At 42.6% G+C, this 25,444-nt stretch overlaps 1 protein-coding gene across 1 annotated transcript in view; it reads right to left on the minus strand.

The window, feature by feature from the left end:
- LOC139547130 (striated muscle preferentially expressed protein kinase-like) overlaps nt 1-25,444 on the minus strand; it is a 114,270-nt gene that overhangs the window by 37,444 nt on the left and 51,382 nt on the right. Inside the window, exons 9-17 of the mRNA XM_071356160.1 lie at nt 23,344-23,519; nt 16,610-16,870; nt 16,095-16,253; nt 15,425-15,614; nt 5,827-6,056; nt 3,284-3,403; nt 2,543-2,647; nt 1,847-2,053; nt 1,526-1,649 (exon numbers count right to left, since the gene is read on the minus strand). Coding sequence (XP_071212261.1) covers nt 1,526-1,649; nt 1,847-2,053; nt 2,543-2,647; nt 3,284-3,403; nt 5,827-6,056; nt 15,425-15,614; nt 16,095-16,253; nt 16,610-16,870; nt 23,344-23,519 — 1,572 coding nt within the window. The remainder of the gene's footprint in view (nt 1-1,525; nt 1,650-1,846; nt 2,054-2,542; nt 2,648-3,283; nt 3,404-5,826; nt 6,057-15,424; nt 15,615-16,094; nt 16,254-16,609; nt 16,871-23,343; nt 23,520-25,444) is intronic.

The raw sequence follows: 25,444 nt of genomic DNA on the forward strand, positions 1-25,444 counted from the left end.
AGGACGAAGAGTTCAATCTTGGTTTCATCAGACCAGAGAATTTTGGTTCTCATGATCTGAGAGTCTTTTAGGTGCCTTTTGGCAAACTCCAAGTGGGCTGTCATGTGCCTTTTACTGAGGAGTGGCTTCCGTCTGGCTACTCTACTATAAAGGGCTGATAAGTGGAGTGCTGCAGAGATGGTTGTCCTTCTGGAAGATTTTCCCATCTTCCCAGAGGAACTCTGGAGCTCTGTCAGAGTGACCATCGGGTTCTTGGTCTCCTCCCTGACCAAGGCACTTCTCCCCCGATTGCTCAGTTAGGCTGGGCGGCCAGCTCTAGGAAGAGTCTTGGTGGTTCCAAACTTCTTCCATTTAATAATGATGGAGGCCACTGTGTTTGTAGGGACCATCAATGCTGCTGAAACTTTTTGGTACCTCAACACAATCCTGTCTCGGAGCTCTACGGACAATTCCTTCAATCTCATGGCTTGGTTTTTGCTCTGACATGCACAGTCAACTGTGGGACCTTATATAGACAGGTGTGTGCCTTTCCAAATCAAGTTCAATCAATTTAATTTACCACAGATGGACTCCAATAAAGTTGTTGGAACCTCACAAGGAAGATCAATGGAAACAGGATGCACCTGAGCTCAGATTCGAGTCTCATAGCAAAGGGTCTGAATACTTATGTAAATAATTATATATATATTTTTCATAAATTAGCAAACATTTCTTAAAAACAGTTTTTGTTTTGTTATTATGGGATATTGTGCGTAGATTGATGAGCAAAAAATTGTTTGTTCAATTTTAGAAAAGACTGACGTAACAAAATGTGGAAAAAGTGAAGAGGTGTGAATCCGAATGCAGTGAATATGAGTTGAATTGTATATTTAAATGAAAAGCATCTGCTTAAAAATGTCCACACCCTTGCACTTTACAATGGAGCAGGATGTTCTGTTTTCTCTTTTCAAAACTGGTTGAATGGCTATTTTTACCCTGTAGGGTCTTTCAACTTACCACAGATGATGTAAATTGCACTTAAACGAGAATCACTTGCCTCCAACCAAATTAAATCAAATTTTGAATATTTTAGTCCAGGTCATTATTTTTACTTTGAAGTGGCTGGATGCCCTTTGGGTGGTGGACCATTCTTGATACACACAGGAAACTGTTGAGTGTTAACAACCCAGCAGCGTTGCAGTTCTTAACACACTCAAACTGGTGTGCCTGGTACCTACTACCATACCCCATTCAAAGGAACTTAAATCTTTTGTCTTGCCCGTTCGTCCTCTGAATGGCACACATACACAATCCATGAGTCAATTCACTCAAGGCTTAAAAATCTTCAACCTGTCTCCTCCCCATCATCTACACTGATTGAAGTGGATTTAACAAGTGACATCAATAAGGGATCATAGCTTTCACTGGATTCATCTGGTCAGTCTGTCATGGAAAGAGCAGGTGTTCCTAATGGTTTTATTCACTCAGTGTATAACTGTACATTATTAATAGACTATCAGGTGTAGTGATCCAGTGCGTGACTTGCCTTTTCCAGATTACCGCAGCGTTGATATGGTTCAGAGTGATAGTGATGCTGACTGACTGGTTCTCCTGCACATAGACCATGTCTGGCTTATCAATTATTACTGGAGCCTCCTGAAGATATGGACCTTTGGAGAAATAAAATCATGTAAAGCGATAGTTCATCCAAATGAAAGAATTTACATATTTCTTTCCTTGCCTTGTTAGCAGTCTTTGGACGAGGAGAGAGTGAAAGCCATGCTTTCGTTTAGTTATTAGCCCCTGCCACCAACCAATATAACCACTGTGTCATCGATTTATGTTGCCCTCACTTGATGGCTCATACCTCTTTCGACAAGTTGCACTGGGTCCGTGGACGGAGAGGGTTTGCTAAAGGCCTTGGCGGTGATTGACAAGACCCTGAAGGTGTAGCGGACTCCTTTGGAGCAGGAGGTCACTGTGTAGCAAGGCTCTTTCAAACTGGATGCTATGATGGTCCACTGGATTGAGCCCAGCACTTGTTGTTGGATGGCATACATCAACGCGTTGGGATCTGCGATGAGAAACATATACCTTTTCAATATGTGAATGCATGTAGACGGAGCATGACTTTGACCAGCTGTGCAGATGGCAGACGAAATTGCATTCAAACAAAATTCAATTGAATGTGTGAGAGACGTTTTCCTGTACTAAGAAAATGGATGTGATAACAAAACAAAATGCAATATAGATGTGCTGGAACTGTTATATTCTCACATTGCAGATTTGTTTGAACCCCATTACTGATACCATCTACCCGCAGCCGCATCTTATTCAATATTCTTTAACAATAAATTATTCACCCTGGTGCTGCGATTTTCAATTTTAAACTATGACTTGGTAAACCTAAATGCAGTAAAGATATATCATTCTTCACTTTTACATTTTTTTCTTGTGTGCTGTTACATCTGTCTAGCAGCTCTAGCTCTTGAAATACAGGAAACCATGGCTCCACAGTCCATATTATATTGAGTGATAGTAATGCTAGTGAAAAGAAAATGACCAATAGAGGGATCCAGCCTCCGGGGTTTCTTCCAGCACAGGGTTATAGTCTTGCCAGTAACAGCCTCTATTACTGGGGGCCCGTCTGGAGGGTCTGGAAGAACGTCTGAAAATAACCAAACAGTAATAGATATATAATTTCACACTACAGGTGTTTCACACTAAAAGAGTTCAATTTTAAGTGTTCATTAACCTTCATATTAAACAGTATTCCTTTATCACATCCCCTACAGTAAATAGCTCAATCGAATGCATTTGATCATAGATTTTAACTTTTGTTAAAAACATAAGGTGCCCAATTCCATTAACACTGTAATTGAAGTTAATGGGAAATGGTGAAATGACCTTTTTGTGCATGCATCAACATACCAAATCAACCCCTAGCCCCGCCTCTAGATCTGAAACAATTGGATAGGTGCGTGCTCTATGGTGAAAATTCTACCCAGTCGAGGCAAAGCAAGGCAAACCTATGTAATTGCTGTGTTGCTTAAACCTATCAGATTCTTTCAGATCTACACGAGTACCATGGGGGTAGGACTATATGGGTTGATTTGGGATTCAGCAACAGACTATACTCTCTTGACAATGGTAATGAAATGTCAACTGACTTAAAATGGTTCTTCGGGCAATGTGAGGCCCATGACAATGGACAATGTCTTACAATGCATTATAACTGTACCAAAATGCATTATACCTGTAGGATTGAAGTAATATTATCAAAAAATCATCTGGGATTCCTCACCAGTCACATAGAGATGGGCGTAACAGGTGGCCTTGCCCACCTTGTTGGAGATTACACTCTTGTATACCCCTCCGTGGGCGTGGCAGACAGAATGGATGACCAGGCTGTGGATGTCTCTGACTGGAAGAGAGGACCACCACAGGGGTGAGTTTCCCAATGCCTTGATAGCATTAAGATAATCGTTATATCCTGCTGAAAGTGCATTGTTTGAATCCCAAAAAACATTGTTGCACTTAAACTGACCCCCTATAGTCGATTAACGCACCTGGTGCGTCCCCATCAAGATTTATCAGTTTAAGCTAGAGATATCCGTTTTTTTTTGCATTGGATGTGTCTCAGTCCACCACATCCGCTGATGTCGCACTGCGGTGAAAGATGGCAGAGCTAGAGCAGCGTTTGTCAGAACACAAGACATCTCGAAAATCTGTCTTCTCACAAAACCGTCTATAGCGTCCGAACAGTTTGAGCTAGAAAACTATTATCACCACTCTATGGAAAGGGGAGACTCTCACTAACATGATCGTGTTCTCCGTTTTTGCTGTACGACCCCAACGATACAGTTTTGGACTGTAGTTTTTGCCATTTATGGATGTGTTATTCCATGCAGTTCTCTAGGCTATAGAGGTAAAGGCCAAATTCAATATTTTATCAAATATATTGATACCTAAAGAGGTCCTACAAGCTAAAGACCTTCATCTGCATCAAACAACACCTAGTTGCAGATGTGGGCCCTTACCACTCACGAGGACTGTGTGCTCCCGGTCTCCGTGGCCGACGTAAGTAAAACATTCATGCGTGTTAACCCTCGCAGAGCTGCTGGCCCAAACGACATCCCGAGCCACGTCCTCATGTGCAGACTAGCTGGATGGAGTGTTTACGGACATATTTCAATCTCTCCCTATCCCAGTCGGTTGTCCACACTTGCTTTAAGATGTCCACCATTGTTTCTGTACCCAAGAATGCGAAGGTAACTGCACTCTGTCATCATGAAGTGCTTTGAGAGGCTACTTAAGGATCAGGTTGGTTGGGGAGCTTCGCTGCACATGTCTTTTCAGGTCTCTCCAGAGATGTTCGATTGGGTACAAGTCCGGGCAATGGCTGGGCCACTCAAGGATATTCAGAGACTTGTCCCGAAGCCACTCCTGTGTTGTCTTGGCCGTGTGCTTAGGGTCGTTGTCCTGTTGGAAGGTGAACCGTCGCCCCAGTCTGAGGTACTGAGCGCTCTAGAGCAGGTTTTTATCAAGGATCTCTCACTACATTGTTCCATAAATTTTTCTGTCGATCCTGACTAGTCTCCCAGTCCCTGAAGCTGAAAAACATCCCCACAGCATGACGCTGCCCCCACCATGCTTCACAGTACTGATGGTATTTGCCAGGTGATGAGGTGCCTGGTTTCCTCCAGAGGTAACGCTTGGCATTCAGGCCAAAGAGTTCAATCTTGGTTTCATCAGACCAGAGAATCTTGTTTCGCATGGTCTGATAGTCCTGAGGTGCCTTTTGGCAAACTCCAAGCAGGCAGTCATGTGCCTTTTACTGAGGAGTGGCTTCTGTTTGGCACTCTACCATAAAGGCCTGATTGGTGTCGTGCTGCAGAGATGGTTGTCCTTCTGGAAGGTTCTCCCATCTCCACAGAGGAACTCTGGATCGTTGTCAGAGTGGCCATTGGGTTCTTGGTCACCTCCCTGATAAAGTTACTTTGTCCCTGATTCCTCAGTTTGGCTCGGGCCGCCAGCTCTAGGAAGAATGTTGGTGGTCGCAAACTTCTTCCATTTAATAATGATGGAGGCCACTTGGGGACCATCAATACTGCAGAAATGTTTTGGTACCCTTCCACAGATCTGAGCCTCGACACAATATTATCTTGGAGCTCTATGGACAAATCCTCTGACCTCATAGCTTTGTTTTTGCTCTGACATCCACTGTCAACTGTGGGACCTTACATAGACAGGTGTGTGCCTTTCCAAATCATGTCCAATCAACTGTATTTACCACAGGTGGACTCCAATCAAGTTGTAGAAACATCTCAAGGATGATCAATGGAAACTGGATGCCACAGATATCAATTTCGAGTCTCAAAGCAAAGGGTCTGAATACTTATCTAAATAATAAAATTATTTTTTTGTAAATCTGAAAGATATTCTAAAAAGCTGTTTTTGCTTTATCATTATGGAGTATTGTGTGTAGATTGATGAGGACATATTTTTATTTAATCCATTTTAGAATAAGACTAACAAAATGTGGAAAAGGGGAGAGGGTCTGAATACTTTCCGAATGCACTGTACGTATAGATTGCATTTGGATTACTTTTACAGTGCTATTTGGATTTTAATTGGTTTCTTGAATATATTTTTTAATTGTTATTATTATTTGTGTACTTGCTTGACATTTTACTGCAATGTTAGGTCCAAGTAACATAAGCATTTCGCTTCATCCGCTATAACATCTGATAAACTGTGTACTCCACCAATACAATTTGTTCTTATTTGATGAAGTTGCAGTTTAACTTATAGAGCTGGATTTATAAAATACCAATCTCAACTCACACTGTGTCATTTTCCTGTCCTCCGTGCTGTCGATTTTCTTGCCGTTGTGGAACCACACAATGGTGGGGTACGGCAGTCCAGCCACCTTACACTTGAGCACGGTCTCTTTGCCCTCGATCACGTCCAGGTCGTACAGGGGCTTGACAAAGTCAGGCATGGTGAAGCGCTCAACCTCGTTGTCCGGCACCTCGGGCTCCTCCGGGATGGATGGCATCTTCTCTAGCTTTGCCCTTTGGAGGGAGGGAGGTGAGAGAGAGAAGGGGAGGGACGAAGGGAAGGGAAGTTACTATTGGGAAGACATGACCCAAAACACATCCACAACATATTTGTTGGAGTCAAAAGCATAATGTAGTCATTGCGTGCAAGGATTGTGATTACTATACACTATAGTAAATTCACCAAATACGTATAATTTCTTTAAATGGATACATAAGTGATAAAACATATGAATGAAAACACCCACAAATAAAAGGTGAGATTCTGTACGAGAACAATATATTCATAACTTTATTTAAAATCTCAAATACTGGAGTACAGTATATATAAAATGTAGCTTTTCCAAATACAGTACAGGTACATTGCCTTCGGAAAGTACTGACTCCTTGACTTTTTCCACATTTTACCCCATAAATACCTTATTTACATAATTATTCAGACCATTTGCTATCAGAACCCGAAATTGAGCTCAGGTGCATCCTGTTTCCATTGATCCTCCTTAAGATGTTTCTCCAACTTGATTGGAGTCAACCTGTGGTAAATTCAATTGATTGGACATGATTTGATAAGGCACACACCGGTCTATAGAAGGTCCCACATTTGAGATTGCACGTCATAGCGAAAACCAAGCCATGAGGTCAATGGAATTGTCCATAGAGCTCCGAGATAATATTGTGTTGAGGCACAGATCTGGGGAAGGGTACCAAAACATTTCTGCAGCATTGAAGGTACCCAAGAACACAGTGGCCTCCATCATTATTAAGTGGAAGAAGTTTGGAACCACCAAGACTCTTCCTAGAGCTGGCCGCCCAGCCTAACTGAGCAATTGGGGGAGAAGGGCCTTGGTCAGGGAGGTGACCAAGAACCCAATGGTCACTCTGACAGAGCTCATCTGTGGAGATGGGAGAACCTTCCAGAAGAACAACCATCTCTGCAGTACTCCACTTATCAGGCCTTTATGGTACTGTAGAGTGGTTGACAGAAGCCACTCCTCAGTAAAAGGAACATGCCAGCCTGCTTGGAGTTTGCCAAAAGACACGTAAAGGACTCCCAGACCTTGAGAAACAAGATTCTTTGGTCTGATGATGTCACGTGTGACGTGGGTGGGTATGTGTGTTTTTGTCTTGTCTAGGGTTTTTGTTTATCTATGGGGATTTTGTATGTCTAGGTATGTAGGTCTATGGTGGCCTGAATTGGTTCCCAATCAGAGGCAGCTGTTTATCGTTGTCTCTGATTGGGGATCCTATTTAGGTTGCCATTTTCCATTTAGATTTTGTGGGTTATTGTCTATGTGTCGTTGCATGTCAGCACTCGTTATATTAGCTTCACGTTTGTTTGTTTGTTTAGTGTTCTTCATGTTCTTCGTTTATAAAAGAAGAATGTATTCAAATCACGCTGCGCCTTGGTCTCCTCGTTACAACGAACGTGACAGATGAAACCAAGATTGAACTCTTTGGCCTGAATGCCAGGTGTCACGTCTGGAGGAAACCTGGCACCATCCCTACGGTGAAGCATGGTGGTGGTAGCATCATGCTGTGGGGATGTTTTTCAGCAGCAGGGACTGGGAGACTAGTCAGGATCAAGGGAAAGATGAAAGAAGCAAGTACAGATTGATCCTTGATGAAAACCTGCTTCAGAGCACTCAGATCTCAGACTGGGGCGAAGGTTCACCTTCCAACAGGACAACAAACCTAAGCACACAGCCAAGACAAACAAGTCGTGGCTTTGGGACAAGTCTCAGAATATCCTTGAGTGGCTCAGCCAGAGCCTGGACTTGAACCCGATCGAACATCTCTGGAGAGACCTGAAAATAGCAGTGCAGCAACGCTCCCCTTACAACCTGACAGAGCTTAAGAGGATCTGCAGAGAAGAATGGGAGAAACTTCCCAAATACAGGTGTGCCAAGCTTGTAGCGTCATACCCAAGAAAACTTGAGGCTGTAATCACTGCCAAAGGTGCTTCAACAAAGTACTGAGTAAAGGGTCTGAATACTTAAGTAAATGTGATGTTTCAGTTTTTTATATTTGAGACATTTCCAAAAATATCTAAAACCAGGTTTAACTTTGTCATTGTGGGGTATTGTGTGTAGTTTGATGAGGGAAAAAAACAATGTAATCAATTTTAGAATAAGACTAACATAACAAAATGTGGAAAAAGTCAAGGGGTCTGAATAGTTTCCGAATGCAGATGAAGGATCTTAATTTGACCCACTTTGCTACAGCAGGAAAATAATCCTGTAGCAACAGGAGATGTGAATTATTATGGGGATTATATTTAATGGTTAATTTTTGTTGGAGTTTGACATTTTAAAGCGGAAATTACAAACTTTAGAAGCCTTTTTGGTAACACTTTGCATTAAGTTGCCCCTTTTACTATGCAACTAACACAGTAATAACTGTGTAAACATAGTAGTTACATAGGTTTTACTATGTAATTACATGTTAATAGGGTTGTTCCGGAATCATTTGTTACACAATTGGAACAAGGAATGTGTAATTACGCATTCACTTGCTGAAGGTTATTCCACATGTGTAAATACTGATATTATTACACATTCTCTTGCTCTAGCTACTATGTAACTAATATTTTTTAATTACACGTTTGAAAGTCACCTGTGAATTACCATGTTAATAACTCAAACCAAAATATGACATTGTTACAACAATGTCATATTTTGTTTGGTCATCAAACTACACACACGGTGCCACAACCATCAAATCCACATGCAGGGTTGGGGAGTAACGGATTACATGTAAGCAATTACAAAAAAAGGTAACTGTAATCCGTTACATTACCAGCAAAAAATATTGTAAATCAGATTACAGATACTTTTGAAAGACTTGATGATTACTCTGAGGATTACTTTTAAATTCAGAAAGGATGTTTGAGGATTTTTTGTTGTTGTTTGCACTTCTCTATTTTCTCAATGCCATTTAAATCAGCATTGAAAAAAGGCGCACATTCAAGTTTGTTCCACCCCAGTAAGTCTGACCACAAGTCAGAGACCACTATGATGATACTCCAAATGTGTTTGATGGATCTGCGGGAAAAGAGCAGGAATAGGCTTTTGTGGGCTACAGTCCAAGCTATGTCTTCCAATGGTGCGACTGCTGTCGGCATTCCCAAGATTACGCAACTTGAATAAACGCTTGGAGGTAAGGATGACAGCAAGTTGTGTAGTCTACAGCGGTAAGGATATCACTTATTATTGATATCTACATAGCGCATTGATTTGAATCACACTGCTGCTCTTTCATTTAGCTATTTGCGCGTTATGGATTGTGGTTGTTGTGGATGGCTGTTCACAAATCTAAATGTGTATTTGAACCCAAGAATGGTTGAATTCAAGAAGTTTAAGCTGCCTATCAATCATTGTTTTTGAAACCAGTCGACAGCCAGTGAAATATGCGCTCTTACAACAGCTGCATAGTGCGGATCCCAGCCTATGGAATAAAAGTGGGGCTTTTATTGCTCAATCTAATTCATGCTGATAATTTTTTTTATCCATAATACTAACGGAGACATTATCAAACGTGCACACATTTGATAGACTTAAAGGGGCAATCTGTAGTTGCTACATGAATTTTTGGACTTATTAATGATATACACTGCTCAAAAAAATAAAGGGAACACTTAAACAACACAATGTAACTCCAAGTCAATCACACTTCTGTGAAATCAAACTGTCCACTTAGGAAGCAACACTGATTGACAATAAATTTCACATGCTGTTGTGCAAATGGAATAGACAACAGGTGGAAATTATAGGCAATTAACAAGACACCCCCAATAAAGGAGTTGTTCTGCAGGTGGTGACCACAGACCACTTCTCAGTTCCTATGCTTCCTGGCTGATGTTTTGGTCACTTTTGAATGCTGGCGGTGCTTTCACTCTAGTGGTAGCATGAGACCATGATGGCACATCAATGCGAGCTGTGGCAAGAAGGTTTGCTGTGTCTGTCAGCGTAGTGTCCAGAGCATGGAGGCGCTACCAGGAGACAGGCCAGTACATCAGGAGACGTGGAGGAGGCCGTAGGAGGGCAACAACCCAGCAGCAAGACCGCTACCTCCGCCTTTGTGCAAGGAGGAGCACTGCCAGAGCCCTGCAAAATGACCTCCAGCAGGCCACAAATGTGCATGTGTCTGCTCAAACGGTCAGAAACAGACTCCATGAGGGCCCGATGTCCACAGGTGGGGGTTGTGCTTACAGCCCAACACCGTGCAGGACGTTTGGCATTTGCCAGAGAACACCAAGATTGGCAAATTCGCCACTGGCGCCCTGTGCTCTTCACAGATGAAAGCAGGTTCACACTGAGCACATGTGACAGACGTGACAGAGTCTGGAGATGCCGTGGAGAACGTTCTGCTGCCTGCAACATCCTCCAGCATGACTGCTTTGGCGGTGGGTCAGTCATGGTGTGGGGTGGCATTTCTTTGGGGGGCCGCACAACCCTCCATGTGCTCGCCAGAGGTAGCATGACTGCCATTAGGTACCGAGATGAGATCCTCAGACCCCTTGTGAGACCATATGCTGGTGCGGTTGGCCCTGGGTTCCTCCTAATGCAAGACAATGCTAGACCTCATGTGGCTGGAGTGTGTCAGTAGTTCCTGCAAGAGGAAGGCATTGATGCTATGGACTGGCCCGCCCGTTCCCCAGACCTGAATCCAATTGAGCACATCTGGGACATCATGTCTCGCTCCATCCACCAACGCCACGTCGCACTACAGACTGTCCAGGAGTTGGCGGATGCTTTAGTCCAGGTCTGGGAGGAGATCCCTCAGGAGAACATAAACAATGGTTTATCAGGAGCATCAGGAGCATGCCCAGGCGTTGTAGGGAGGTCATACAGGCATGTGGAGGCCACACACACTACTGAGCCTCATTTTGACTTGTTTTAAGGACATCACATCAAAGTTGGATCAGCCTGTAGTGTGGTTTTCCACTTTAATTTTGAGTGTGACTCCAAATCCAGACCTCCATGGGTTGATACATTTGATTTCCATTGATAATTTTTGTGTGATTTTGTTGTCAGCACATTCAACTATGTAAAGAAAAAAGTAGTTAATAAGAATATTTCATTCATTCAGATCTAGGATATGTTATTTTAGTGTTCCCTTTATTTTTTTGAGCAGTGTATATTAATGTAAAGATAGAATTCAATGGTATTATTATATGCAGTAGACAGCGATGGGTTAGAAGAAGCATACAGTGTCTTGCAAAATTATTCACCCCCTTGGTGTTTTTTCCTATTTTGTTTCATTACAACCTGTAATTTAAATGGATTTTTATTTGGATTTCATGTGAAGGACATACACAAAATAGTCCAAATTGGTGTAGTGAAATAAAAAAAGAACTTGTTTAAAAAAAATCTAAATAATTAAAAACGGAAAAGGGGTGCGTGCATATGTATTCACCCCCTTTGCAATGAAGCCCCTAAATAAGATCTGGTGCAACCAATTACCTTCACAAGTCACATAATTAGTTAAATAAAGTCCACCTGTGTGCAATCTAAGTGTCACATGATCTGTCACATGATCTCAGTATATATACACCTGTTCTGAAATGCCCCAGAGTCTGCAACACCACCAAGCAAGAGGCATCACCAAGCAAGCGGCAATATGAAGACCAAGGAAAACGCTGTCTGGCGCAAACCCAACACCTCTCATCACCCCGAGAATACCATCACCACAGTGAAGCATGTGGTGGCAGCATCATCTTGTGGGGATGTTTTTCATCGGCAGGGACTGGGAAACTGGTCAGAATTAAAGCAATGATGGATGCCGCTAAATACAGGGACATTTGAGGGAAACCTGTTTTAGTCTTCCAGAGATTTGAGACTGGGACGGAGGTTCACCTTCCAGCAGGACAATGACCCTAAGCATACTGCTAAAGCAACACTCGAGTGGTTTAAGGGGAAACATTTAAATGTCTTGGAATGGCCTAGTCAAAGCCCAGACCTCAATCCAATTGAGAATCTGTGGTATGACTTAAAGATTGCTGTACACTAGCGGAACCCATCCAACTTGAAGCAGCTGGAGCAACTTTGTCCCTGACCTGTTTGGAGAGCTCCTTGGTCTTCATATTGCCTCTTGCTTGGTGTTGCCTCTTGCTTAGTGGTGTGGCAGACTCTGGGACATTTCAGGACAGGTGTATATACACTGAGATCATGTGACACTTAGATTGCACACAGGTGGACTTTATTTAACTAATTATGTGACTTCTGAAGGTAATTGGTTGCACCAGATCTTATTTAGGGGCTTCATTTGCACGCACCACTTTTCCGTTTAAATTTTTTTAGAATTTGTTTAAACATGTAATTTTTGGGAATTTCACTTCACCAATTTGGACTATTTTGTTTATGTCCTTTACATGAAATCCAATTAAATAAAAATCATTTTTAATTACAGGTTGTAATGCAACAAAATAGGAAAAATGCCAAGGGGGATGAATACTTTTGCAAGGCACTGTATATGGAAAAATACACTTTTTCAAGTTTCAACCAATCGACTCTCGGTTGACCAATATTTATTTTTTTAGTCGGGGACAGCCCTAATGTACCATGCATTTCACTGGCATCGGCTATTTCTGGCATTACTTCCTAGAGAAGAACAGTTACTTGTGGACAATAGTCTAGATTGTTGTGTGAGGAGGGGGAAGGAATATTGTCTCAATTTATGATAAACTGGTCTTAGGCATCACTGTCTGTAGCCTATTGTGCTTATCTGTTTTACCTCTATCGCTCCTCAAGGCACCGGGCTCTCTTTAAACTGAAAAGGTTTGCTGCAGCCTGTTCAGGGCTTCATTAGCGCTTGTGAACTCCATTCTCTGTGTTCCCTTCCATACCCACAGTACTGCCGGGAATTGGAGTTGAGACTTGACTCCTTTTTCCTCCAGTGAATGTCTGATCGGAATGGATTGCTTGCGCTTTTTCTCAGCCTGGAAGACAGGTCCTGGAAGAATCGAATGGACTGGCCCTGGACCTTGATCTCCTTTTCCCCATGTGCCCTCAGAATGTTGACTTTGGTCTGATAGTTCCACATCTTAAAAGGTTACCATGCAAGGGTATTTAGCGTTTTTCTCCTTCATGCCCACTCCTGATCCTCTGGGGATACATCCACGCCAAGTTCCTCCGATATCAGCTTAATCACGTAGATGGAAAGGTCCCCTGTTTTCCCTCATCTTCCGGTAGGGACAATATTCTCATATTATTTTGTCTCGATCTGTTTTCTAGCTGATCCAGTTCATCTTCTAAAGTTTGCACCATTGTTTCCAGAAGGTCCATGTTGTTGTCTTTCCGTCCACACTCCGCCCTGTATATGCATATCTGTCACGATAGACTACATTCCTTTCAAGCAAATCTACATTTTTAACAGATTGTTTGTGTTCGTGATCATTCAAAGCATTTTATCTATGTTTTCCTGGATTTCCTTCCTTCGTCCGTTGCTCTCACTTGCATCTAAAAGTTAGTATTTTTCTTTTCCTCTAAGGGAAGGTTTGAGTCTCAGTGTCGTTTTACTCAAAGACTGTTTCCCTTTTGTGTATAACTGACCACTCGCTCTCTCCTGGCTGCTTGGGGATATATTTATTTATCGATTTTAAAGGGTTAATTTAAACTATGTTGTCTGGCTTTCACATATAATCACAGTTTAGACGGTACATCACCGAGCTACTATCTCCCCATGCATCCTAACGGTACGCACATGTAACTACAAAGTAATTAAAATGACACTTCACTTTACATTAAGTACATTGTAAATACATGTATATCCCTTGTAATTAGAGAGTTGGTTGTTAAATATTGCTTAATTGTAAATACAATGTAACCTAAAGGGCTACACGTAATGTTCTCCTGTCTCTTAATTTCTCCTGGTTAGCCCATTGTCTGCAAAGGTTGTTACATTGTAACCACATAGTAATTATAGAGGTTACACCCTACTGGGTTTCACTTTACATTAAGTTGCTTGATCCTGAGTAGCTACATGAGAATTATGAGTATATCCTATGTAAGTACATTGTTCTTACATTACACTTGATTCGGTATGGCCTTTGAGCCAGGTCATAACATAGGAATAAACTAACTGAAAATGACCGGTAGCTAATAATAGTTACTATTGTTGTTACCAGGTCCTGGCCTATTAATCAACCCTGGTATTGCATGTGGATTTGCATGTGGATTCGATGGTAGTGACACCTTGTAGTTATATATAATAAGGTCATATTTTGGTTAGACTTTTTAACATGGTAATTCACACATGACTTTCAAATATGTAATTACAAACATTACTTAAAGTTGAACACGAAAATGTTTATCCCGTCAGAGTCTAAGCCGTGTCTAAGCCCCTTGAAGCATAAAAACATATCTAAAAAAAATATTTGATAAATCATTTTTGGTCTTACTGCTATTAGCCCCATACAAACGCATTGAATAACAGATTCACTGCATGGAACAGATAGTCCCCCCAAAATAAGTTTGTTTTTGAAGTTTCTCCGCTATATACGAGAGATATAAGAAGGATCAGAAAACATTTTTTTAAATATGTATTTAACCCCATATTTTTGGCATTAAACAGTCTCCATATATACTGTACTTCCATTCATTTTAGTACCGGGGGACCTTCAGATGAGTTTTGTGAAGCCTGTGGGCATTCTAGAGCAAAACATGTTCGTGAGAGTGTATAGCCCAAGCGGTTTGGACGCTACAGACAGAAGTCGGCAGATTGGCTGAACTGACTTCAGACGAGTCTCCTAACACTTGCGGAGGTCGTATATCAAAACGGAGAATACCGTCGTGTTCGTGACCGTCTCATCTTTCCATAGAGGGTTCGGACGCTACAGACGATTTTGTCTCTTGGTCTGACAAACACCACTCAAGCTCTGTCACCTTTCACCACAGATTTGGAAGTGCGGCATAAGCAGATGCGGTGGATTTAGATGTATCCTATGAAGAAAAAAACATCTCTACCTTAAACGGACAGATTTTTATGGGGAATTTTGTATTATGGTAATTCGATTTCATGGGGGCTCGGACATCGACCTTAGGGGATTAATAACATCAGTAGTTACAACTGTGGTATAACCAACAACTGAATGTGTAATTACGCATTCCTTGTTCCAATTGTGTAATAACTGATTCCTCAACAAACCTATTACCATGTAATTACATAGTAAAACCTATGTAACTACTATATTGTTAAGTTATTACTGTGTTAGTTACATAGTAACAGGGACAACTTAATGTAAAGTGTTATCGCCTTTTTAAATGTTGATACACTACAAATTTGCATTTCCTGCACTGCAGGAAAATTCTCAGCAACAAAAGAGTGATCAAATGAAGATCCTAAATCTGTATGGTGAGGACTGTAGGTGGTAAGTGTGTTCCTACATTTGAGATGAGATAGCAGGTCTGGGCTCCTGGACATAGAGCTCAGCGGAGCTCTCGGCGTCGCCATGTGGATTGCGAGCGATGACCGTGTAAAAGCCCTCGTCCTCATTGGTGACATGAGAGATGATGAGGGAGTGACGACCTCCCTCTTGTAAGATGCGCACATCATCGCTCTCTACCAGTGTATGGTCTGAGGAGAGAAGAGGACATACAGACATCGTCTCCATAGCGATTTAATTTGCAAAACCTTGAAATTGTACATGCTGCAAACAAGTATAACATTAGTAATGTAACAATGCGCACCTGCACTGTCAATGTAGATGTAAATATACGGTTCCATACATGATTACATTGACCCTGAACAACCGTGTAAACTACTATATGCTCTAGAATAGCAATAAGAGCTAATTTGGTGGTAAACTAGCCTGGTCCCAAATCTGTGTTGTGCTGTATATTTATATCTACATTGACAGTGCAGGTACACATTGTTACATAGTAATTACTACTGTTATGCTTGTTTGCAGTGTGCACAATTATAAGGTTTTGGCCAATAAAATCACTATGGAGACAATGGCTGTTTGTCCTCCTATGGTTATTGTCATGTTTGGCTACATAGCACAAACAGATCTGGGACCAGGCTAGGTGAACATAATGAAAATGGTTCTCCTACCGAAATGTCCCCAGCTGACTCTGGGAGGTGGTGTTCCGCTGACCTTGCAGTCAAAGCGGGCGTTACGGCCCTCGATCACCTCTAAGACGTCCAGTTTACGGGTGAATAGGGGCTCGACGGAGGGAATGACTTTGAGTTGGCCACTCGAGGTCAGTTCCTCTAAAACGAAACAAGGCCAAAGTAAAGCAACGAACTTGAAAATGAAGTTGAAAAGGAGAAGAAAGCAAAAAAAAAGTACAATACCGGTTTTATGAATTCAATGGTCATTCAACTTATTTCAAGAGCAACAATTTGATTCTGGGAAGTTGATGTTCTTAACTACACATTTATTCATCTATATAGTGTATATGTATATAACCTAATGATATACCAAGATTAAAAGTGTGTTTAAAAAAAAGAGGAAACGTTTGGTTATTCTACCAACATGAATGAAAATGAAGAGCATGACTCTTCTTGCAAGACCTCAGAGATGAAGAGAACAAGTGAAGCGGGTGACAGTGCAGTTAAGAGTTCACCTTTGGCCGAGGTCAGCTTGCACGTGTACATGCCGCTGTCATCCTCATGCACTGAGTTGAGGAGCAGCCTGCACCTCTTCCCATCAAAATGCATTTTGCAGTTGAGCAGAGCCGGCTGGATCAGCTTCCCATCTGCCAGCCAATCGACGTCCGTGTCCAGTGGTCCAATTACGTGGCACTCAAACATGACTGTCTCGCCGGCATCCGCCGTAATGTCCTTCACTGGACGGATGATGGTGAGGCCTGGCTCCACCGGGGGCACTAGGGGATGCACAGGACAGGAGTTAATATTCTGTCAACCCTGTTTCATGTTCGTCATCGGTCAGTCGCAGAGTTATATTTACTAAGGTATTTAAAATATCACCTGCGTTTTCAAAGCGGCGGAATAATACGTCATGCATTTTAGTCTCATAAGGCATTATAGTCAATGATCTATATAACATCATAAAGGATGTTGTAATGAATGACATGAGTTTATAGCTTATTACTACACGTATTACTATGTTTATAGTCAATGTTGTAACATTATAAGTGTATCATAATGCATGACAATCAACGTTATAAGGCATTGTATGTACAGTTGAAGTCTGAAGTTTACATACACCTTAGCCAAATACATTTAAACTCAGTTTTTCACAATTCCTGACATATAATCCTAGTAAAAATTCCCTGTCTTAGATCAGTTAGGATCACCACTTTATTTTAAGAATGTGAAATGTCAGAATAATAGTAGAGAGAATGATTTATTTCAGCTTTTATTTCTTTCATCACATTCCCAGTGGGTCAGACGTTTACATACACTCAATTAGTATTTAGTAGCATTACCTTTAAATTGTTTAACTTGGGTCAAACGTTTCAGGTAGCCCCCCACAAGCTTCCCACAATAAGTTGGGTGAATTTTGGCCCATTCCTCCTGACAGAGCTGGTGTAACTGAGTCAGGTTTGTATGCCTTCTTGCTCGCACACGCTTTTTCAGTTCTGCCCACACATTTTATATGGGATTGAGGTCAGGGCTTTGTGATGGCCACTCCAATACCTTGACTTTGTTGTCCTTAAGCCATTTTGCCACAACTTTGGAAGAATGCTTGGGGTCATTGTCCATTTGGAAGACGCATTTGAGACCAAGCATTAACTTCTTGACTGATGTTTTGAGATGTTGCTTCAATTTATCCACATCATTTTCCTACCTCATGATACCATCTATTTTGTGAAGTGCACCAGTCCCTCCTGCAGCAAAGCACCCCCACAACATGATGCTGCCACCCCCGTGCTTCACGGTTGGGATGGTGTTCTTGGGCTTGCAATCTTCCCCCATTTCCCTCCAAACATAACGATAGTCATTATGGTCAAACAGTTATATTTTTGTTTCATCAGACCAGAGGACATTTCTCCAAAAAGTACGATCTTTGTCCCCATGTGCAGTTGCAAACGGTAGTCTGGCTTTTTTTATGGCGGTTTTGAACCAGTGGCTTCTTCCTTCCTGAGCGGCCTTTCAGGTTACGTCAATATAGGATTCGTTTTACTGTGGATATAGATACTTTTGTACCGGTTTCCTCCAGCATCTCACAAGGTCCTTTGCTGTTGTTCTGGGATTGATTTGCACTTTTTGCACCAAAGTACGTTCATCTCTAGGAGCTGAGTGGTCCCATGGTGTTTTTCCTTGCGTACTATTGTTTGTACAGATGAATGTGGTACCTTCAGGCATTTGGAAATTGCTCCCAAGGATGAACCAGACTTGTAGACGTCTACAATTTTTTTCTGAGGTCTTGGCTCAATTCTTTTGATTTTCTCAAGCAAAGAGGCACTGAGTTTGAAGGTAGGCCTTGAAATACATCCACAGGTACATTCCACTACATCACCGGATTCCTGCCGCAAGCTCTGGACCATTACACCGGATCTTGGCAGTTAGCTAGTTGCTATTGTGGCTAACGCCCTTGTCCCGAAGCACGCACCATTTAGCCTCTAGCTAGGCCCATCTCCCAGCTTGCAAACGAAGTACACCAACTACAACACTTCTCTTGCCAATTGGCCTGGACCCTTTGTTGACACGGAGCCCCGCCGATCCATCACGGGGCTCCAGCAGCTGGTCTGCTGATGTAACTCGGCTGATGGCCTCTGCGTCGTGGATGTTTGGTGATGATCCATCTGCTAGCTCCCTGAACGCCGTGTCTCCCGCTCGCTCAACGTAGTAATCGACTACTGAACTGTTCCCTGTTTCATCTAGTGTTGCTTATTGGACCCTATGATCACTCGGCTACACAGCCGATGCCTGCTGGACTGTCCAGTCACACGAACCGGAACCCCCAACAGTAGCTAGCCAGCTAACTAGCTGCTAGCTAGTAGTCAGTTAGCCACTGTTAGCGGTCATCTGCTAACCTTAGCCTAGTCAACTCCTGCCAGTTTGCACAGCGCGATTCAACCCAGAGCATACTGGACTGCTTTTTATCCACCAAATCTCCATATTTCTGGATTCCTACTGCAAGCTCTGAACCTTTTCATCTGGATCAGCGCAGCTAGCTAGCTGCTATCCGAGTGGCTACTCCTGGCTAACGTCCTGAAGCAAGCACCAGTTGGCCGGGAACTAGCCTCGTGCTAGGCCCATCTCCCGGCTAGCTGAAGTTGTCCATCAGCCACTCATTGGGCTACAATACCTATTTTGCCAATTGGCCTGGACCCCTTTTACTGCTGACATGGAGCCCCGCCGATCCATCACGACTGGTTTACCGACGTAATCCGCCCAAGGGGGTTTCAACAGGCTCCTCCGTCGCGACGAACCCTGAAGGCCCATCCGCTAGCCTGCTAGCAGCGGCCCGCTAGCTTTCTAGAGCATATCGGACAGTTAGCTGAAGAGGTTCATCAGCCAATTTCTTAGGCTACAATACCTCTTTTGCTAATTGGCCTGGACCCTTTTACTACCAACACGGAGCACTGCTGATCCATCACAACTGGTCTGCCAACGTTACAGTCCGAGGGGGCTACAACAAACACTTTCATCGCGACGTCCCCCTAAGGCCCTTCTGCCAGCTCCGGCCCGCTAGCTGTCTGAATCGCATGTCTGCAGCTCGCCTAGCTACTCACTGGTCTCTATGATCACTCGGCTGCGCATGCCTCTTCCCAATTTCAATATGCCTTGTCCATTGCTGTTTTGGTTAGTGATTATTGTCTTATTTCACTGTAGAGCCTCCAGGCCTGCACAATATGCCTTAGCTAGCCCTTTTGTTCCACCTCCCACACATGCGGTGACCTCACCTGGTTTAACCTGTTATGGCTGCAGGGGGCGTATTGGAAAAACTGGAAAATATGTGCCAATTTTCAAACGGCCTCTTAATCAATTTTTGCTCTTACAATATGCATATTATTATTAATATTGGATAGAAAACAATCTCTAGTTTCTAAAACCGTTCTAATTTTTTCTCTGAGTGGTACAGAAGTCATTTGGCAGCACTTTCCCTGACCAAGAAGTAGAATGTCAGAAATCTATGCTCGCTTCAACGTTATGCCTATACATGGTCATTATACGTAAGACCCTACGTACACTCCATACGCCTTGCTCTGGGTGTCAAGAGGGTGTGAGAGAAGAAATTTTGTGATCATCTTGTTCAGAGGTTGAATAAGAGCTATTTCTTTGACGTGACCGACCACTTCCGGAAGTCTGAAGCGCGCGACTTGGGAGTGATATTGCGTTCTGTTTTGCTGCGGTTTTGGACGGGAACAATCTCCGGCTGGGTTTTTATTTGATAAATGAGACCATATCATCGTAATGTATGTTTTTTCAATATAGTTTAATCAGATTATTTGATTTTTTTTCGGGAGTTTTGCCGTGTTCCGTTCTCTGACTTTTTTTACGTTGGACAAATCCGTGCCAGTCGACCAGTGCCAATGCTAAGTGAGAAGGGAAAGTTGCTATTCTGACTCCAAACAACGACTCATCTGGACAAAGGACACCCTGATCAACATTCTGATGAAAGATCAGCCAAAGTAAGAACCAATTTATAATGTTATTTCATATATCTGTCGTGCATGTCAACTGGTCGCGGGCGCCCAAGTGTGTCTGGCTATTGTGGCTATGCTAACATAGCGCTACATTTTGTTTTCGCTGTAAAACATTTAATAAATCGGAAATATTGTCTGGAATCACAAGAATCCTGTCTTTCAATTGCTGCACAGTATGTATTTCTTAGATATGTTTTATGATGAGTAATTAGTTATTTGACGTTGGTGTCTGTAAATGTTATGGCTGCTTTCGGTGCAATTTCTGATTGTAGCTGAAATGTAATTTATGATTTATACCATAAATATGCACATTTTTCAAAAAAAACATATGCTATACAATAAATATGTTATCAGACTGTCATCTGATGAATTTGTTTCTTGGTTAGTGGCTATATATTGTCAGGTTTTGGCCAAGACTGTTCGGGTTTTGGTCACTAGATGTCCCCATTGCACCTTTTTTGTACCTTTTGTTTTTCTTGCTCTTAATATTGTTTGCACCTGTAGGTCATTCCCTTGTTAGTATTTAAACCCTGTGTGTTCCTCAGTTCCTTGCTCAGTGTTTGTAAGTTAGCACCCAGCCCCAGCCCAAGCTTTGTTTTATACAGATATTTCTCTTGTTGGATTTTCCAGAGGTTCTCTGGTTTAGTTCTTGTGTATTATTTGAGTAGTCTTTTGAGGTTTGTTTTTCCCTGCTGTTTTTTACCACTTTGTGGAGTTTCTTTTGTGTTTTGGAGGATTTCCATTTTGTGCCTCTTGGCTTTATTTTTGGACATTGTGGATTGAGTTTCTTTGCCTGAAGATTTTATTCTTTAATTAAACCACCATCTCTAGTACTGCTGTGTCTGCCTCATCTTCTGGGTTCTGACGATTATTAGTGACTGTTTCTCGCACCGGGTCCTGACAATATATATCTTTATTTGGTCGAATTTGTGATAGCACCTGATGGAGTAAGAAACTGATGGAGTTAGAAAAGTGGTGTCATTTGCTAACGTGGTTAGCTAATAGATTTACATATTTTGTCTTCCCTGTAAAACATTTTAAAAATCGGACATGTTGGTTTGATTCACAAGAAGATTATCTTTCATCTGGTGTCTTGGACTTGTTAATGTGTGAAAGTTAAATATTTTTAAAAAATAGCTTTTGAATTTCGCGCCCTGCACTTGAGCTGGATGTTGTCATAAGTGTACCGGTGTCGGGCTGCACCCCAAACAGGTTAAATGGTGTCTCTAGAGACAAAACCTCTCTCATCGTCACTCAATGCCGAGGTTTACCTCCACTGGATTCACATCCTACCATACCCTTGTCTGTATATTATGCCTTGAATCTATTCTTCCGCTCCCAGAAACCTGCTCCTTTTACTCTCTCTTCCGAACACACTAGATTACCAGTTCTTACAGCCAGTTCCAGTTCACAACAAAGCATCCTTCACTCATGCTGCCAAACAAACCCTCGTAAAACTGACTATCCTAACGATCCTTGACTTCGGCGATGTCATTTACAAAATAGCCTCCAACACTCTATTCAACAAATTGGATCTAGTCTTTCACAGTGCCATCCGTTTTGTCACCAAATACCTATATACTACCCACCACTGCGACCTGTATGCTCTCGTTGGCTGGCCCTCGCTTCATATTCGTCGCCAAACCCACTGGCTCCAGGTCATCGATAAGTCTTTGCTAGGTAAATCCCCGCCTTATCTCAGCTCACTGGTCACCATAGCAGCATCCACCCGTAGTAGACGCTCCAGCAGGTATATTTCACTGGTCACCCCCAAAATCAACTCCTCGTTTGGCCGCCTTTCCTTCCAGTTCTCTGCTGCCAATGGACTGGAACGAATTGCAAAAATCACTGAGCTGGAGACTCATATCTCCCTCACTAACTTTAAGCATCAGCTGTCAGAGCAGCTCACAGATCATTGCACCTGTACATAGCCCATCTGTAAATAGCCCATCCAACTACCTCCTCCCCATATTGTTATTCATTTTTTTGCTCCTTTGCACCCCAGTATCTCGACTTGCACATTCATCTTATGCACACCAATCGCTGTGTTAATTGCCAAATTGTAATTACTTCGCCACTACGGCCTATTTATTGCCTTACCTCCCTAACCTCATTTGCACACACTGTATATAGATTACTTTCTATTGTGTTATTGACTGTACATTTGTTTATTCCATGTGTAACTCTGTGTTGTTATTGTCGCACTGCTTTGCTTTATCTTGGCCAGATCGCAGTTGTAAATGAGAACTTGTTCTCAAATGGCCTACCTGGTTATATAAAGGCGAAGTAACTTTTAAAAAACACCTCCAATTGACTGAACTGATGTCAATTAGCCTAACAGAAGCTTCTAAAGCTATGACATTCATTTTCTGGAATTTTCCAAGCTGTTTAAAGGCACAGTCAACTTAGTGTATGTAAACTTCTGACCCACTGGAATTGTGATACAGTGAATTATAAGTTAAATAATCTGCCTGTAAACAATTGTTGGAAAAATTACTTGTTTCATGCATAAAGTAGATGTCCTAACCAACTTGCCAAAACTATAGTTTTTAACAAGAAACTTGTGGAGTGGTTGAAAAACGAGTTTGAATGACTCCAACCTAAGTGTATGTAAACTTCCGACTTCAACTGTACATACAGTAGCTCACACAAATTGTTATCCAATGTTATGTATTATGTGATTGGCTTACAGCAAAGAGAGGATTTGGAAATAGAAAACACAACCAATTACTGTACTGTACCTTTCACTTCCAGTTTGCATTCACATTGCTTTGTTCCATACTCGTTGATGATCTTGCAGGTGTACACTCCTGTGTCCAACTTCTGAGGTGAGTTGATGGTCATTTCAAAAGTGCCGTCCTCAGTCTCACACACGGTGTGGCGCAAGTCTGTCTTTATCGTCATCCTGTCCCTCAGCCTGAACCAAGGGAGAGTTCTATGTTTGCAATGTTTCCAGATGTATTACAATGCACTGTGAACTACAGTACATTGGTTTCATAAAGGTAACATGTAAATGTATTACAGAAACCTAGCAACCATTGTCTTGCCAATGTGAACCTTGACAACGTGGAGCATGCACAAAACACAAATGACAAGATATGTGTCACTAGTGTTTCTCAATATTAACAATATCCCTTATATGTTACAGCAGGCTTAAAGTGGAACTGATAGCGTTTTAACTACTTTGCACATATGAAACAAAAAGACAATCATAATATCAGTCAAAAATATCAAATTCCCAGTTTATGCTTAAGGAACAACTTGATAAAAGGTTTTGAAAATAGCTTCTATTTGACTCAAAATTCCATGACGTACAGTAAGGCATTGTTGACAGAATAGATGTTCAATGCAAGATTAACATAATTCAGCAATAATAATATAATTTACATTTCTTGGTAGTCCAAAACATATTGCTATCAGGTTGTAAATCACAGCTGGCCTGGTAGATTGTTTGCTGCCGCCACCCACACCGTTTCAGTTTCAATGACTCAATATTTTGAAAGAAATTACTGTAAGACTAGGAATGTCAATACAATCAAACTAGCAAGGGCAATGATCACAAGTCAGTCATTACGTGGCTAATAGGCTAGTGCATGTTTCTAACACAAGGCTTAAAGGCCGAATAGGAGACAGAAGCACGCAGCAGAGGGAAAGTGTACAGACACATGCCACAGTCTGTTACACGGAGTGGAACAGGGGAACCCAAGAACAGACTCAGACAAAGAAACTGTGATGAAGTAACCAAGGTATTTATTGGAAGATGGAGTCCAGGTCAGGGGAAGCTCAGGCGGGTTGCTGGACATCAGGTGCTGAGGCTGGATGGAGTGAGAGGGGTTGAGATAGGGTAAGCAGGTCCGGGGGGAATCCAAGGGAGAAGTAGAGTGGGGGATCCAGGACAGAGTAATAGATTGATGAGACGTGGAACAGGAGACGTGGAACAGGAGACAAAGACCAGAGTCAGAGCAGGCAGAACTGTAGTAGATAGGAAAACAGCGTCAGGCAGGGAAACAGACGGACTGGGAGGCACCCAGCAGCGCTCCTCAGGCCCGTATCCCTCCCAGTCCACCAGGTACTGCCAGCCGCGACCCCGACGGCGCACATCCACAAGCCGCCAGACGGTATGAGCCGAGGGGCTGGAGGAGCTGCTGCAGGAGGAGACAGGGGACTGGAGCAGACAGGTTTAATCAGGGACACATGGAAGGTGGGGTGGATCATAAGTGAGTCTGGGAGTTTCAGGTGCACAGCAGAGGGGTTAATGACACGGTCGATTTCAAAGGGACCAATGAAGCGGGGGGAAAGTTTCTTTGATGCTACCTTCAATGAGAGCCATACCTTTTGACCCTGGGTATAGACTGGAGCTGAGGCCCGGCGACGGTTGGCTTGGGACTGGGTCCTCAGCACAGGCCTTCCTCCAGGTACGGTGACAACAGTGCAGATGGTCCTGGACAGAGGGAACCGCAACCTCAACCTCTTGGGCGGGGAACAAGGGGGGGGTGGTAACCCAGAGCGCACTCGAAGGGTGACATACCTGATGAGGTGTTGGTGAGGGTATTGTGGACATATTCAACCCAGGGTATCTGAGTGCTCCAGGAGGAAGGGTTAGCAGAAGTCACCCAGCGTAGGGCAGTCTCCATCTCTTGGTTGGCCCGTTCGTTCTGGCCGTTGGTCTGGGGGTGATATCCAGAAGAAAGACTGACATTGATACCAAGAGCTGAACAGAAGGATCTCCATACCTAGGAGGTAAACTGGGGTCCTCTGTCGGAAACAATGTTAGTGGGGATGCATGTAGACGAAATACATGGGATACTAACAGGTCCGCAGTCTCTCTGGAGGACAGTAGCT

This window comes from Salvelinus alpinus, chromosome 20 (assembly GCF_045679555.1).
Source record: "Salvelinus alpinus chromosome 20, SLU_Salpinus.1, whole genome shotgun sequence".
NCBI lineage: Eukaryota > Metazoa > Chordata > Actinopteri > Salmoniformes > Salmonidae > Salvelinus > Salvelinus alpinus.